General features: G+C 44.2%; 1 protein-coding gene across 5 annotated transcripts in view; it reads left to right on the top strand.

The window, feature by feature from the left end:
* LOC101448002 (lysine-specific demethylase 4B) overlaps nt 1–16,492 on the top strand; it is a 92,340-nt gene that overhangs the window by 41,360 nt on the left and 34,488 nt on the right. For all 5 annotated transcript variants that reach the window (XM_014215844.2, XM_045687322.1, XM_014215843.2 and 2 more), the window contains exons 6-8: nt 3,204–3,253; nt 10,973–11,076; nt 13,925–14,062. In XM_014215844.2, the coding sequence (XP_014071319.2) occupies nt 3,204–3,253; nt 10,973–11,076; nt 13,925–14,062 (292 nt within the window). The remainder of the gene's footprint in view (nt 1–3,203; nt 3,254–10,972; nt 11,077–13,924; nt 14,063–16,492) is intronic.

The raw sequence follows: 16,492 nt of genomic DNA, 5'->3' as shown, positions 1-16,492 counted from the left end.
TACCCAAGGCAACTAGGCTACAGCCAAGACTAGCTAACTTGTAGCAGACACAATGTTATTTCTTATCCCATTTAACGCTGCCTGTCTTGACTGGTGTAACCTAGAGCAGATAGCTAGCTCGGGTATCGCTAGCTCGGGTATCGCTAGCTCGGGTATCGCTAGCTCGGGTATAGCTAGCTTGGCTAATTATTGAGGCCACATGATGCGCTTTTTACCACCATTCACATAAAACAACAGCCTACCTGTTGGTTGCTCATTGTAGCCTACTCCTTTTAATTCTGTAATTTTATTCCATCTTGCATTTCCTTAGTGAACTCTCACTCCACTTACTACACATTGAGCCTCTTTGCTGCTTTGGTTGGCCAACATGAACAACAAGCTACACACTTGGAGGCTACTACACTCAAAAAGTTTGTTTTATTAAATTCATATTTAGAAATGTCATGGTATTGTATGTAACAATGTCACATGGATATTTTTATGTCATTTTAGAAAAGCATTTTCAGGGTTAAAATAGGCCTGTCATTTTTTGGGGGGCGCACAAATGAATACTCACAAGTGTTCGAATTCTAACATCTGTTCCAGATATTCAAATAACCGTGCACATCCCATAGTTCCCATATGATTTGATTAAGTCAACTTTGCCGCAATCTCACTAGAACACTCGCATTTCACTAGACCCCCCTCCCACACACACACACACACACACACACAGACCAGTCGAACACTTACCTACAAGCTTTTCCTCAAACTGTCAAATATTCCCCCACGCAGCTCCTGACTCCTCTCCTCAACAGTAGTAGTAGCAGCAGCAGTAAAAACATAATCTCATCTCACTGCTGAAGAGAAAGGGAAAAGTTCACAGACCTTTCATTTACTCTGTGTTCTTTGTTTGTTTATTTCGGTCTGGCGCTGGCAAGGAGACGTGCCGCTGCCATGACAACAGTGGTCCAGGGAGGATGTAATAGAGGTGGATGTGATGATTGCCTGATTAGATGTTTGAAGGAAGGGCTCATCTGTGCACACACACACACTCGCACAATACACACACACACACACCTGACAAAGGCGTGTGTTAGTTAGAGAATGTGAGAATCCCCAGGGTGTGCCAGCAAGGTTTTCTTTTGAATCCCGTGAAGACACACACAAACAACTTATTAGCATTGTAATATTGACATCAACACCATTATCCCAGAAACGCTAGGCTCACTCCAATTTGCATAGTGCACCAACAGATCCACAGATGATACTATCTCTATTGCACTCCACACTGCCCTTTCCCACCTGGACAAAAGGAACACCTATGTGAGAATGCTATTCATTGACTACAGCTCAGCGTTCAACACCATAGTGCCCTCAAAGCTCATCACTAAGCTAAGGACCCGGGGACTAAACACCTCCCTCTGCAACTGGATCCTGGACTTCCTGACGGGCCACCCCCAGGTGGTAATGGTAGGTAACAACACATCCGCCACGCTGATCCTCAACACGGGGGTCCCTCAGGGGTGCGTGCTCAGTTCTCTCATGTACTCCCTGTTCACACAGTGGTAGGCCTGATTACCGACAATGATGAAGCAGCCTATAGGAAGGAGGTCAGAGACCTGACCGTGTGGTGCAAGGACAACAACCTCCACGTGATCAAGACAGAGGACATGATTGTGGACTACAGGAAAAGGAGGACCGAGCACGCCCCCATTCTCATCGACGGGGCGGTAGTGAAGCAGGTTTAGAGCTTCAAGTTCCTTGGCGTCCACATCACTAACAAACTAACATGGTCCAAGCACACCAAGACAGTCGTGTAGAGGGCACGACTAAACCTATTCCCCCTCAAAAGGTTCTACAGCTGCACCATCGAGAGCATCCTGACGGGTTGCATCACTGCCTGGTATGGCAACTGCTCGGCCTCCGACCGCAAGGCACTACAGAGGGTAGTGCGTACGGCCCAGTACATCACCAGGGCCAAGCTTCCATCCAGGACCTCTACACCAGGCGGTGTCAGAGTAAGGCCCTAAAAATTGTCAAAGACTCCAGCCACCCTAGTCATAGACTGTTCTCTCTGCTACCGCATGGCAAGCGGTACCGGAGCACCAAGTCTAGGTCCAAGAGTCTTCTAAACAGCTTCTACCCCCAAGCCATAAGACTCCTGAACAGCTAATCAAATGGCTACCCAGACTATTTGCATTGCCCCCCCTAACCCTAACCCCCCCCCCATGCTGCTGCTACTCTCTGTTATCTATGCATAGCCACTTTAATAACTCTACCTACATGTACATAATTACCTCAATTTCCTCAACACCCCCTGTATATAGCCCGCTATTGTTATTTACTGCTGCTCTTTAATTATTTGTTATTCTTATCTCTTACTTTTTGGGGGATTTTTTTGTTGGTTAAGGACTTGTAAGTATGCATTTCACTGTAAGGTCCACACCTGTTGTATTCGGCGGCATGTGACAAATAGCATTCGGATTTGATTTGAAACCTCTGCATGTTGGCCCTCTTCTACCTAACGGTAGTGTATTCCCCTCTCTGCCCACCTGGTGGCAGTCTAACACAGCTGCATCTCGCCATATACTCCAGTAGATGTCTTTCTATTCCGATCACATAAACAGGGCTTTGGCCAGAGGGAGGGTGAGGCGCTAGTTTTGCTTTCCCTAAACTGGAGGAAATAATTGTGATAATGATGATGGTAATAACAAGAGCAATGAAAGCTCCGAGTCTCTAATGCGGACGGAGGCCTCTCTTCTTCTCTTGTTTTCTGATTTCATTTGAAACAGGGGGGAATGGAGCACCACAAAGATGACTACAAAGTCCTCAGTCATTTGATTTCTCCAAGATGGTTTTGATGAATTCCCTTTTAATTTTTGGAGTATTAGCCGAGTTAAGTGTGTTTTGTGTGTGTGTGTGTTCACGCGTGTGTAATGAGGACTTTGGCAAGAGAACTAAGCATAATAAGCTGTGTATTCTCACTGGTGATGGCAGACTTATGTCTTTGGAGAGAGAAGTGCATCTGGACGTGTAAAGTGGAGGTGAACTACTGTCTGTCTCTGTGTGCGAAGAAGAGGTGTAACATTGTCCATTTCCTCTCCTAAAGACTGTGAAAAGAGGAGGAGATGGAGTTCCCTTCACTTTGCGCCATCTTCACTCTTCTTTTCTCCCCGCCACCCACCTCATTTTCTCTTTTCTCCCTCTTTCCTTCCGTTCAGGTACGCCATCCCACCTGAGCACGGCAAGAGGCTGGAGAGACTGGCGCAAGGTAAGACTACTCCAGATCCTGACGCACACATACACACTGAGACAGACAGCCTTGATTCATGTTAAACAAATATCCACCTGATAGTGACTATAGAGTGGCCTGTTAACTGTCTGGCCTCTCCATCAACTGCTGTTAAAACATCCTCTAGCGCAATGCAATGGAAAAGGCCTTCAAAAGGCCGACGACGCAGAGAGTGTAGCCTTTCTCTTCACATTTCTCGCTCCTTCTTCCCAGGAAAGAAAATGCACAATAGACCCCTATGCCCTTTTTGTTGTGGCTGTGAATAGCGCTAAAAACGGCCAGTTCATTTCAACACGTTGTGTTGTGAATGGGTAAGAACGTCGTGGAGTATTGACGGGAGGGCTTGCACAATAGTCATATAATCGTGTAACAAGACCATTATGGACAATAACTGTGAACTAAACACCATCATCGTCTTAATACGTATATTTTGTGTATACAGAAGTAGTTGAAAATGTGTCTTTTCAAGTAGATATAGTTCACCCAATAGCAGTTTCAAGCTTTTTACATGAGTAAGATTTAAGTTGGTAGTCATTTTACCAGCAGAATGGCACAGTCGGGAGGAAAAACTGCCTTTCCAAAAGTTTCAAGCAGTCGAAACCGTTCATTTTTTTGAGGACGGGGGTGACACCAAAGCTGTGTTGTATTCGTTAGGTATGTCGTAAATGTCTTGAATGCTTTGCTTGTGGAGTAGAGGGTTACACATTGTTTGGCTCCTCAGATCACTCACTTTGTAACAGGTTTGCTCTTTACTACTGTTGGTTGTATGCAACCGTACATAACACCAATGTAACAGCAGCGCAGATAGTCGTAACGCCAACCATAGCCGTGCATATGCTTACTTCCCCCGCTTATGAGATGCTTTTAAAAAAAAATCTATTTTAATATGTTGTAGTCCATATGCAGAGTAGCTGTATGAACAGTTACACAGGACCGCTAGTACAAAGTATCACACAGACACCATCACACATACCTGACGTTACACAAATAACACTCTCAGCCAGTCACACACCTGCGAACACTACCACTCTCTCTCTTATCACGTCATTTCAGTCACAGCCTGGTTCTTTTTTTTCGGGGGGCGGACTTAATTTCAAACTCAAAGGACAAAATGAAGCTTTAAGTTAATATTGCCCCGGGGAGAGTTCCACACTGCCGGCTGAATTTTAATGGGGATTAATACGCGGGCTTCGCCGGCACATTATTCACCTTTATCAGCTCACACAGCAGCTGCCAGAGAAAACGCCTCTTTGAGACGAAACAGGCTCTGAAACAATGCAATGAAAATGAAGGATGAAATGGGCCTCGATTATACTGTCAGTTATATTAAAGTTTAACTGGACAGACGGTCTATCCATCCTTTGAGGCGCAGCACAGAGTGCTCATCGGGAGAGGTGCGTGCCTGTGCGTGTGTACGTGCGTGTGTGAGAAACATATTTTTCCCTTGTCTAGTAAGTTGAAGGCTTCAAGAAACTATTGATATACAAGAGGATAGGACTGATTTTGTTTTTGAAGAGGAGACTCTGGTCTTTGAGGCTACAGGCGTGAAATGAATTGTCATCTGAGGAGGAGTGAGGAAGAAAGACGGAAGAGAAGGGAGGGTTTTCACATGAGATCGGATGAGTTTATTTAGGCAGCAACCACCTCTCGCCTTCTGAAGTCTGTGGTAAAAAGGGGACGTAAAGAAGCCGTAGCAATCGAGAAAAGACAAAGAAAGATGAAATGGTATGACGCAGAAAATAAACCTCACTCGCGTTCTTTCACAAGTAAAAAATAAATAAATAAAGGCCCGGTCAGAAAACGGTATTGTGACACAGCTGACACAAACACTCCCGTACTGTATTTGATATCATAGCATGCCATTTTGGCACTGGTTAAATTTTCTCACTCTTCACTTTGGCTTGGTGTGTAGTCTGGCCCGGTGACCTGCTGACATTGACCCAGGGTCTGGCGGGGAGGGAAGGATTGTGGGACCAAAGAAATTATGATAATTAAAGGCTTTCTGGATGTGTACCACGTCGGACTCCGACCACTGTGACCTGTACATCGTGCGTCTGACCGAGAGGAGAGCTCTTCACTGATTACCTCCAACCACCAATTACAGTGCCTTCAGAAAGTATTCATACCCCTTGACTTGTTACAGATTATTTTTCAAAATGGATTATAGATTTTTATTCTCACCCATCTACATACAATAACTCATTATTACAAAGTGAAAACGTGTTTTTAGAAATGTTTGCACATTTATTGAAAATGAAATATTTAATTTACATAAGTATTTGCACTCCTTTTGCTATGACACTCCAAATTGAGCTCAGGTGCATCCAATTTCATTTGATCATGCTTGAGATGTCACTCCAACTTCATTGGAGTCCACCTGTGGCCAATTCAATTGTTTGGACATGATTTAGAAAGAAACACACGTCTATATAATGTCCCACAGCTGACAGTGTATGTCAGAGCACGATATCATATCATGAACGATATCATGAAGTCCAAGTAACTGTCTGTAGATCTCTGAGATTGTGATGAGGCATATCTCTGGTGAGGGGTATAAAACATGTTCTAGTTTCCCCCAAAAAACTGTGGTTTCCATCATAGGGAAAAGGAAAAAATATGGAACTACCCAATCTCTGTCTAGACTTGGCCGTCCAACCAAACTGAGCAACCGGGCAGGACCTTGGTCTGGGAGGTGACCAAGAACCAAATGACCACTCTGACAGAACTACAGAGTTCCTTGGCCCAGATGGGAGGACCTGCCATAAGGACAACGGTCTATAAAGCACTTCACCAATCTGGGCTTTATGGGAGAGTGGCCAGACGGAACCAGTGGTGGAAAAAGTAATAAATTGTCATACTTGAGTAAAAGTAAAGATACCTTGATATAAAATGAGTCAAGTAAAAGTGAAAGTCACCCAGTAAAATACTACTTGAGTAAAAGTAAAGTATTTGGGTTTAAATATACTTAAGTATCAAAAGTAAATGGAATCGCTCAAATGTACGTATCAAAAGTAAAAGTATAAATAATTTTATGTTCCTTATATTAAGCAAACCAGACGGTACAAATGTTAATTTTTTTATTGATGGATAGCCAGGGGCACACTCCAACACTCAGACATCATTTACAAAAGAAGCATTTGTGTTTAGTGAGTCCGCTAGATCTGAGGCAGTAAGGATGACCAGGGATGTTATCTTGATAAGTGTGTGAATTGGACCATTTTCCTGTCAAAATGTAACGAGTACTTTTGGGTGTCAGGGAAAATGTATGGAGTAAAAAGTACATCATTTTCTTTAGGAATGTAGTGAAGTAAAAGTTGTCAAAAATATAAATAGTAAACTACAGATACCCCAAAAAACTACTTAAGTAGTACTTTAAAGTATTTATACTTAAGTACTTTACACCACTGGACGGAACCCACTCCTGAGAAAGGCACATGACAGCACGCCTGAAGTTTGCGAAGAGGGACGTGAAAGACACAGAGTGTAAGGCAAAAGATTCTGTGGTCTGATGAGACAAAAATGTAACTCTTGCTCTGACTGCAAAGCGCTATATCTGGAGAAAGCCAGGCACAGCTCATCACCTGTCTAACACCATCCCTACCATGAAGCGTGGCAGCATCATGCTATGGGGATGCTTTTCAGCGACAGGGACTGGGAGACTGGTAAGGATAGAGGGAACATTGAATGGAGCCAAATACAGGCAAATCCTTGATGAGTACATGCTTCAGTGTGCAAACGACCTTAGACTTGGGGGCGAAGATATAGGACAATGAGCCCAAGCATACAGCCAAAGCAACGTTGGAATGGCTTCGGAAACAAGAATGTGAAAGACCTTGAGTGGCCCAGCCAAAGGCCAGACTTGAATCACATTGAAAATCTGTGCCGTTCACCGCCTCTCCCCATCTAATTTAACAGAGCTTGAGAAAATCTGCAAGGATAAATGGGAGAAAATCCCCAAAACCAGATGTGCAAGCTGATACGGACATACCCAGGACGACTCAAAGCTGTAATCGCCGCCGAAGGTGCTTCTACAAAGTATTGACTCGGGTGTGAATACATACATAAATTAGATATTTCTGTATTTCATTTTCAATACATTTGCCAACATTTTCTAAAATTATGTTTTCACTTTGTCGTTATGGGGTATTGTGTGTAGATGGGTTAGAGAGAAAAAAACTGATTTAATACATTTTGAATTCATGCAGTAACACAACAAAATGTGGAATACATCCAGGGGTATGAATACTTTCTGAAGGCACTGCATGTCTTCCATTTGGGTGGAGAGCTTAGGTCTAAGTCCTGCGCTGTCTGTGGCTTATTCACTAGAGTGGGATCATATGGTCATCATAAGCAGGAAGTCTATGTGAAACAGAATATAAGGTCCATCATATGTTATATGAATCCATGTTGGAAGATTACGCTCTTGCACTGCCTTGATTTTGAATGTTGTTCCAATTTCACATAACGCTTCACAGTTCAAGATTTCACATAGAGGAATACGTTTCACTATGGATGCCACAACTGGTAAATTCAGACAATGGGATTAGGGTTGAATATTTTCCCGGTATTTTACAAATGTTCCATCCCGAGAATATATCACTTTTCTCCTCGGTAACCCGGTATTTCCCACCAAAACCAGAGGTGTCATTCAAAAGAATTATAAAGCACATAAATAGGCCTATGTCTGGATTTGATTCAAGCCTGATGCAAATTCAACCCTGATGCTACCGGATCCATACATTAAATACATTTTATGAGCCCTACATTTAATGAGCCCAAGCCCCAAAAAAGCACAAATGATTGTGCCGTTCTACAATACATACAGTGCATTTGGTGTGTATTCAGACCCTTTGACTTTTTCCACGTTTTGTTATATTACATCCTTTATTCTGCTGCTCTGTCTTCAACAGGACAGTGAGCCCAATGAGCCCAAGCCTACAGACAAAGCAACGCTGCTCTGCCTTCTTAACGACACTATCAACAAGGCAGGTCCTACAGGCCCTAGTTTTGTCGCACCTAGACTACTGTTCAGTAGTGTGGTCAGGTGCCACAAAGAGGGACTTATGAAAATTGCAGTTGGCTCAGAACAGGGCAGCACGGCTGGCCCTTAAAGGTACACGGAGAGCTAACGTTAATGACATGCATGTCAATCTCTCATGGCTCAAAGTGGAAGAGAGATTGACTTCATCACTACATGTTTTTGTAAGAGGTGTTGACAAGCTGAATACCGAGCTGTCTGTTTTTAAAATACTTGCACGCAGCTCGGACACCCATGCATACCCAACAAGACATGCCACCAGAGGCCTCTTCACAGTCCCCAAGTCCAGAACAGACTATGGGAGGTGCACAGTACTACATAGAACCATGACTACATGGAACTCTATTCCACATCAGGTAATTGATGCAAGCAGTAGAATCAGATTTTTTTTAAAAACAGGTAAAAATACACCTTATGGAACAACAGGGACTCTGAAGAGACACAATGGTATAGACACATGCATACGCATGGATTGTGATATTGTTGTATGGTGGTATTAAACTTTGTATTGTAGATATGTAGTGGTGTAATAATGTTATGATGTACTGTTTTATCTTTTGTTTTCTATGTAATGTAAGTGCTTTAATAGGTTTGGACCCCAGGAAGAATTCCGGCTTTATCAGCAGCTAATGGAGATCCCTAATAAATACAAATTCAAATATTTTTTTTTGTCCTCATCAATCTGCACACAATACCCCATAATGACGAAGCAAAAACAGGTTTTTAGACATATTTACAAATGTATAAATAAATGAAATATCCCATTTACATAAGTGTTTAGACCCCTTTACTCAGTACTTTGTTGAAGCACCTTTGGCAGTGATTACAGCCTCAAGTCTTCTTGGGTATGACGCTACACGCTTGGCACACATGTATTTGGGAAGTTTCTTCCATTCTTCACTGCAGATCCTCTCAAGCTCTGTCAGGTTGGATGGGGAGCGTCGCTGCACAGCTATGCTCTCCAGAGATGTTCGATCGGGTTCAAGTCCGGGCTCAGGCTGGGCCACTCCAGGACATTCAGAGACCTATCCTGAAGCCACTCCTGCATTGTCTTGGCTGTGTGCTTACGGTCATTGTCCTGTTGGAAGGTGAACCTTCGCCCCAGTCTGAGGTTTTGAGTACTCTGGAGCAGGTTTTCATCAAGGATCTCTCTGTATTTTGCTCTGTTCATCTTTCCCTCTATCCTGACTAGTCTCCTGTCCCTGCCGCTGAAATATATCCCCACAGCATGATGCTGCCACCACCAGGCTTCACTGTAGGGACGGTACCAGGTTTTCTCCAGACATGACGTTTAGCATTCAGGCCAAAGATTTCAACCTTGGCTTTATCAGACCAGAGAATCTTGTTTCTCATGGTCAAAGTCCTTTAGGTGCTATCATGTGCCTTTTACTGAGGAGTGGCTTTCATCTGGCCATTCTACCATAAAGGCCTGATTGGTGCAGTGCTGCAGAGATGGTTGTCCTTCTGAAAGGTTCTCCCATCTCCACAGAGGAACTCTGGAGCTCTGTCAGTGACCATTGGGTTCTTGGTCACATTCCTGACCAAGGCCCTTCTCCCCTGATTGCTCAGTTTGCCCATGTGGCCAGCTCTAGGAAAAGTCTTGGTGGTTCCAAACTTCTTCCATTTAAGAATGATGGAGGCCACTGTGTTCTGGGGACCTTCAATGCTGCGGACATGTTTTGATACCCTTCCCCAGATCTGTGCCTCGACACAATCCTGTCTCTGAGCTCTACGGACAATTCCTTCGACCATACAGGTGTATGCCTTTCCAAATCATGTCGAATCAATTTGAATTTCCCACAAGTGGACTCCAATTAAGTTGTAGAAACATCTCAAGGATGATCAATGGAAAGCTGAGCTAAATTTCGAGTCTCATAGCAAAGGGTCTCAGGTATATCTGTTTCGTTTTGTCATTATAGGGTTTTTGTGTGTAGATTGATGAGGGAAAATGTTTGTTTAATCAATTTTAGAATAAGGCTGTAACATAACAGAATGTGGAAAAGGGAAGGGTTCTGAATACTTTCCGAATGCACTGTATCAATCAAAAACAGGATTATCTATTTTTGGATGCAATTTGAATAGAGTTGATAGAGAGCGAGAGAGAGAGACTGCGAGAGAGAGTGCTCGCGCGAACGATATTTGAGTGACAGGCTGTTTTGTAAAAATCTGCAGCTGCGATTAAAAGAAAATATATATCTTTACAAAAAGAAAATGTGACCCACGAAAGGCAGATGGAGATGGGTAACTTAGACGCCCATTCTGTCTTTATATTACTGTAGCATAGACTATGCTACAGCAAATGCATGCCTACCTGTCACAAGAAAAAAAGTCACCATGATGAGATGATAGGTCTACATGCACTGTGCTCCATACTGAGATGGTCTGTCCCCACCCTGAGCGTTGATGATTCATCATGCAGAGGCCGTAGAGAAGCCATATTTAGACGTTGCATATAATTTAACAGTTCCATTTCAAATCATGCTGTTCATATAACTAATTGATTATAATTTACCTGTTTCTCACAGTTATTTATCCTGGGAAAAGGGAGTTGTTTTGGGTGGTAGATCCCGGTGAATCTCGGTAACCGGGTTCCCACCATTCAACCCTAAATGGGATGCAATTTAGTAATGTGGCGTTTTTGATTTATTTTTTACCTGCAGGTTTCTTCCCAGGCAGTTCCCAGGGCTGCGACGCCTTCCTCCGCCACAAGATGACTCTCATCTCCCCGTCCATATTGAAGAAGTACAGCATCCCCTTCGACAGGGTAGGTAGCAGGACACAGTTGGGGGTTGATATTGGGGTCTGGAAAAGGCCTGTGCCTGAATTCATTAAGCATGTCACAACAGGACTGCTGATCTAGGATCAGTTTCCTTTTAGATTATAATGAATGGACATGGGGGGACGACTAATCTTAGACCAACATCCTGCTCTGCGACTCTTGATACATACAGCCCCTGGGCTCTAAAGTTTGAAAGCAACAGAAATGTTCCGTCAGGGTTAATTGTGGAAGTAAATGAAGTAATGTTACATTCTGTGACCACATCCATTTGGTGTATGTCATACATACATACATACATACATACATACATACATACATACATACATACATTTAACCAATAACACTTCTCTAACACCTTTCAATTTGACCACCTATATTTGACGGATATTCCGGTAATGCAATATAACTCATTTCATCACATAACCACTTTTAACCTGTCAAACAGCTCTCAGAAAGGAGACACTCAACCACCAAAGACAGTTTTTGTAATAACCCCTTTGAATGGAACCCTCTGCTGAACCACAATTGCAATTCTTCAACCTGTAAGAGGACATGGAAGCTTGGCTCAGCGCATGTTTGTCTCCCAAATGGCACCCTATTTAGTGCACTACTTTTCACCTGGGCCTACCGGGCTCAGGTCAAAAGTGGCGCACTATATAGAAAATAGGGGTCCATTTGGGACACACCCCATATGACTAGCTGACTCTAGCACCGACCGCAGATAAAAAATTTACGGGGTGTATGAAAGCCTGCCATCGCTGAGCAAAGTGGAGGTTAATGGCACATTAGATGAGGATGGCTGGGTCAGGAGGCATGCTGAAGTTGGTGTCGGTGTGTGGGTGATCTCCAGTCAACCTACGGGACGAACGACAGGGAAATTGCAGAAGAGGAGTGGATGGATGGACGGAGGACGTAGAAGTGAACACGCTAACATGTGCGCGAACATGTAGGCCTGCGCAACACGTGCGCATGTAACGGGGATCAAGTGTGCTGCTGACAGCTTAGCTTCTTCCGCTGTCCGACCGGCCCACACTGGGCTCGAACCAGTGATCCTCTGCTTCACAATACACGTGACCCCCCCCTTGACAACGTTCCAACGGGTTGAGCCACCCAAAAGGTACCAATTGAATGGCAACATTTCAAGCTAGCTGGGGAATGAGCTTATCGTATGTTTTTAACTCCGTTACTCGCACATATAGGCATATGCAGTGTATACACACACACACACACACACACACACAGTATTGAAAAGTTGATAATGAGATTGATGACATCTTTATATAAAGACCATGGCTTCACTTCACACTAAATGATGATGGAGATTGAACCATGAGCCTTAGTTACATTTCAATTTCCATATTTTCACATTTTGCGTGATAGAAAATGAATCACTATGTTAATTTTTTCTATGGATAATAATTGTAGGAGATAGAAACTCTCACGGTGCGAAATAAATTGAAGATTAAAAAAGTGTACGTTTCTAATACGGGCATACACAGTTCTCTACTGTCTGCAGAGTTCGGCTTTTTCCCCAAGTTAAAAAAAGTAGCTCCCTTTTTTTTCTCTTTCCTTTTTGCCGTTTTCCTTCGGGGTGTCGTTATCACAGGGACCGTGTTACCTGACACACACCGAGAGCGTCTCCCTTGATTTGAGTGTAAAAATAACACCGGCTTTGTTGCAGCTACAAGAGGAGGAAAAACAGCCTTTGATATTGGGACTACTCTGTTTTACCTCCCACTCTCTCTCTCTTCCGTCACACTGCCTGCCTGTCTCCCATCTCTACACTTCCTTAAGGCTGAGTTCATGTGCCTCCTCTATCATGAGCGCTAGTCCTAACTAGTCAATGGTTATAGCTGAAAAGATTCTGCGTTCCTCTTGGAGAGGAGAGATGAGGTGAACTGATGAAGAGGCGGTTAAGAGCAAGGGTCCAAAACTTCTAGCGTATTTGAAGTCCACCTGTAGAAAACTTTTATTTTTGAGTGCAAAAATAATGTAATATTTCTTGCCAGTGACCCTGAAGTAATAGTAGTTAAACACAGAAAACCCAGGAGTGTTGAAATAGAAACCTCAATCATTTGTCAGGCTTAATTTCGAAGAGATGCAGAGGGGACTGGTGAGCTGTGTCTTCTTCTTCAGCCTCTCCGGCTCTCAGTAAATGATGGCCCTGCCTCAGAACGAAAGCGCAACCAAATGCAAATGTTCATTTGCGCGGGCTGGCTAATTCCCTGCGCCATGCTCGCTGGCTTCAGTCTAATTGCGCTTGTACCGCCGCAAATGGTTCTCTAGGAGCCGGAGCCGCCAGGCAGCTCAAGTGAGGGAGAGGTGGAGGGAGGAAGAGAAGAGGGGGGGGGGGTGGGGTTGAGAAAGCAAATACGCCTTCCTATCAGCACTTAAATGATTGTGGATATTAAGAGCTAGCCCCTGTGTTTTTGTTATCCATGGCTGGGTTGCAGGGCTTGCGAATACCTTGTTTTTGCCGAGTCTATCCGTCCAAATGGAGTTTCCTTGAGTGTAACTCACTTTAATACTTTTAGCACGTCTCCGACCATCTCAACTTGGGTTAATAACACTGTTTTCTTATGCGATATCGATATGGAGTTTTGAGTTTGCATGCTCAGTCAGTTAATGTACATTTAATGTTGTGTTTTTGTGTTTGACTGAACATTTTGATGCGACTGTTTACAGTTTTCAGGGTCAGTCATCCGAACTGAAACAGAATGTTCAGATATGGATTCATGTGGAAGTAACACTAGATTATTCAACTGCATCCTGTTGGTTTAATATCATAAAATCGCAGAGGGACGTTATACATTTAACTCGTCCCTCTCTCCAGATCACTCAGGAAGAAGGCGAGTTCATGGTCACCTTTCCCTATGGCTACCACGCCGGTTTCAACCACGGCTTCAACTGCGCCGAGTCCACCAACTTTGCCACCCTGCGCTGGATCGACTACGGCAAGATGGCAACACAGGTGGGTCAATGCACACTAGACCAGACGGTCACCTCAGTGTCCCCTACAAACACACAGCACTATAACGGACTGCCATTTTAAGTTGCATATAGACAGGTGTAGTTGGGGGCGTTTGCAGATAGATTTAGCATGACGCCATCGTCCCTTAGCCCTGAAGTTAGCTGTCACCTCGACTAAAGCTAGCTTAAGTTGTATTTGCGTTTGCGGACCGCTAGTGAAGATTGAGTCCATGTGTTGTACTCTACTACGCATGCTACCTGTTTCCTCATACACAATCATGCAATTGCATACATGGAATACCGGTTCTACAGCCCAGTGCTCACCCAAACTGTTTTACGCCTTGAGCATGAGGTAATCGGCGCGTGTTTCTGTGTGTAGTGTGTTTATCGTGTGGCAAAGGGGGACCCGCGTCACAGGATCATCTGTAAGCTGTTTCTTCTTCCGTCTCCTTTGTGATCTCCTTTTTCTATTCATGTCTTCCTCTCCTCTCGCAGAAGGCAAACTAGGTATTGTTTTCATTTTATTTGCTGTTCATATTTTTTTGTCTTATTCTTGCACTTTGTGGATTTGATCGAGGCTTTACCTGTAAGGGACGCTGCCGCGCGCACACGCACGCACACACACACACACACGCGCGCACACGCGCGCATATGATGCGACACACAGTCCCTCTTTGTCTCTGCCTGGCTTCGTGTCAGATTTATGAGGTCGCCAGTTCAGTGTGCTGCGGTAGTGGGCTCTGCTCTCTATCTCTGTGCGGCCAACTTTTTTTAAGAACCAGAGGGCTACTAGAAGCCCCTCTCCTTCCCACACGGTCTCTCTGACGTACTTAACCCAGCCGCCGCCCCCCGACCCCTCTCAGCGCTGGTCACAGTCCACTGGCCAGGGAGCCCTCCCTCACAGTTCTGTCTGAATTTGATAGAGACGAATTGGTCAGCTTTGCCCTCCATTTTGTGTCAGCGAGTTGACAGGCTGCTCCGGAAAGTGCCAGAGCAATGGGAAAGAAAGAACAGCTTGGGCACTGAAAGCCATATGTTGATTTCTCTCTCTTTCTCTCTCGCACATGCTCTCTCTCTTGCTCTCTCGCTCGCTTTTGCTCTCTCTCTCTAGGATTCGTCTGTCCGCTCCTTTCCCCATCTTTCGTTCGTTCCCCTCCGTCCTCTCTGCCAAGCCCTATTCTCTTCCTCTCGACACGACAGGGAAGATGGTCCTTCGAGTCGGATCTGTCACTTTGGGCTGTGTGGCTTGTTGCAAGTTTCCTGTCTACTAAAGCTGAGAGGCTGTAATAGCGGACCCATCTGTCTGCAGAATTGCATTAATAGAAACCAAGACTGTTCTGCCTGGTTGTAGCTAGATATTTTCGAGTCACGTTAGGGGCAATTTTTGCATATTTTTTTTTTAGCTAACCCTAATCCTTTTCCTAACCTTAACCTAATTCTCCTAACTTGCACATGAATTCTCCTAACCTGTAACAAAAAAGTCACTTCTGCTAGTCAAAACTGGTAGACCTGCCCTGGAGGCAGTGTGAGTATCCACTAATGCGATACAGCCATCTGTCCTGTCTACCAGCACCTACTAGTTACAGCCACAGTCTTCTTGTTTTTAGTGGTCCTTTTGCAGTCACTTAGGTAGGCTATGTTTATTCACGGAGCAATGATACTGTGCTACCCTTATCTCATTGTAGCCTCCCAAGGCAGTGTCAATGTAAACCCAAAGTATGTCTTTTCACGTCTTGTGCTCGTAGGGAACGCTAAATAAACAGGCGAGAAACTACAAGACACTGGCGCAGTTCCCTATGGGCCCCAAGAACGGAGTGTTGTGAATGGACGTTCATCACACTGTATGAATAGAACATACATTTCCCTTGCTTTCATCTTTCAAAGAGAATTGCAGATGACTCACTCTCCGAATAGTGATATTTGTTTGTGTACGCTTGTTTGTTTGGGTTAGAGCTGATGGGCTTTGATAAGGAGTGCTGCGGATGCTGAAGGCTAAAGCATTATCATTGTGGTTTGTGTGTGTGTGTGGGTGGGTGGGTGGGTGGGTGGGTGGGTGTGTTTGTTTGTGTGTGTGTGTGTGTGTGTGTGTGCGCATTCTTGCGTACGCTCTAGGCCTGGAGCGTTTCACTACACCCGCAATAACACCGGCTAAATATGTGTATGAGACCAATAAAATTTGATTTGATTTTGAGCAGGCTATAAACTAAGTGTATGTATTGTCATTTCACTTCTTATTGTGGGATAATGCCGGGCTGAACTGACAACAGACTGCCATGTTAATATCTGGTGGCTCTTACTAGAAAATCCGAGCACGACGGCAGGCCTCAACGTTGTGGGTGTCTGTGCGTCACTGAATCTGATATCGCCCGCTAAGTTGTGCCCAAATAAGCTTGCGTTCTTTTTTTATTCCTGGTGGCAGTTGTGAACGCAA

Source organism: Salmo salar, chromosome ssa10 (assembly GCF_905237065.1).
Source record: "Salmo salar chromosome ssa10, Ssal_v3.1, whole genome shotgun sequence".
Taxonomy (NCBI): Eukaryota; Metazoa; Chordata; class Actinopteri; order Salmoniformes; family Salmonidae; genus Salmo; species Salmo salar.
This window is presented reverse-complemented; position numbering and strand designations above follow the sequence as displayed.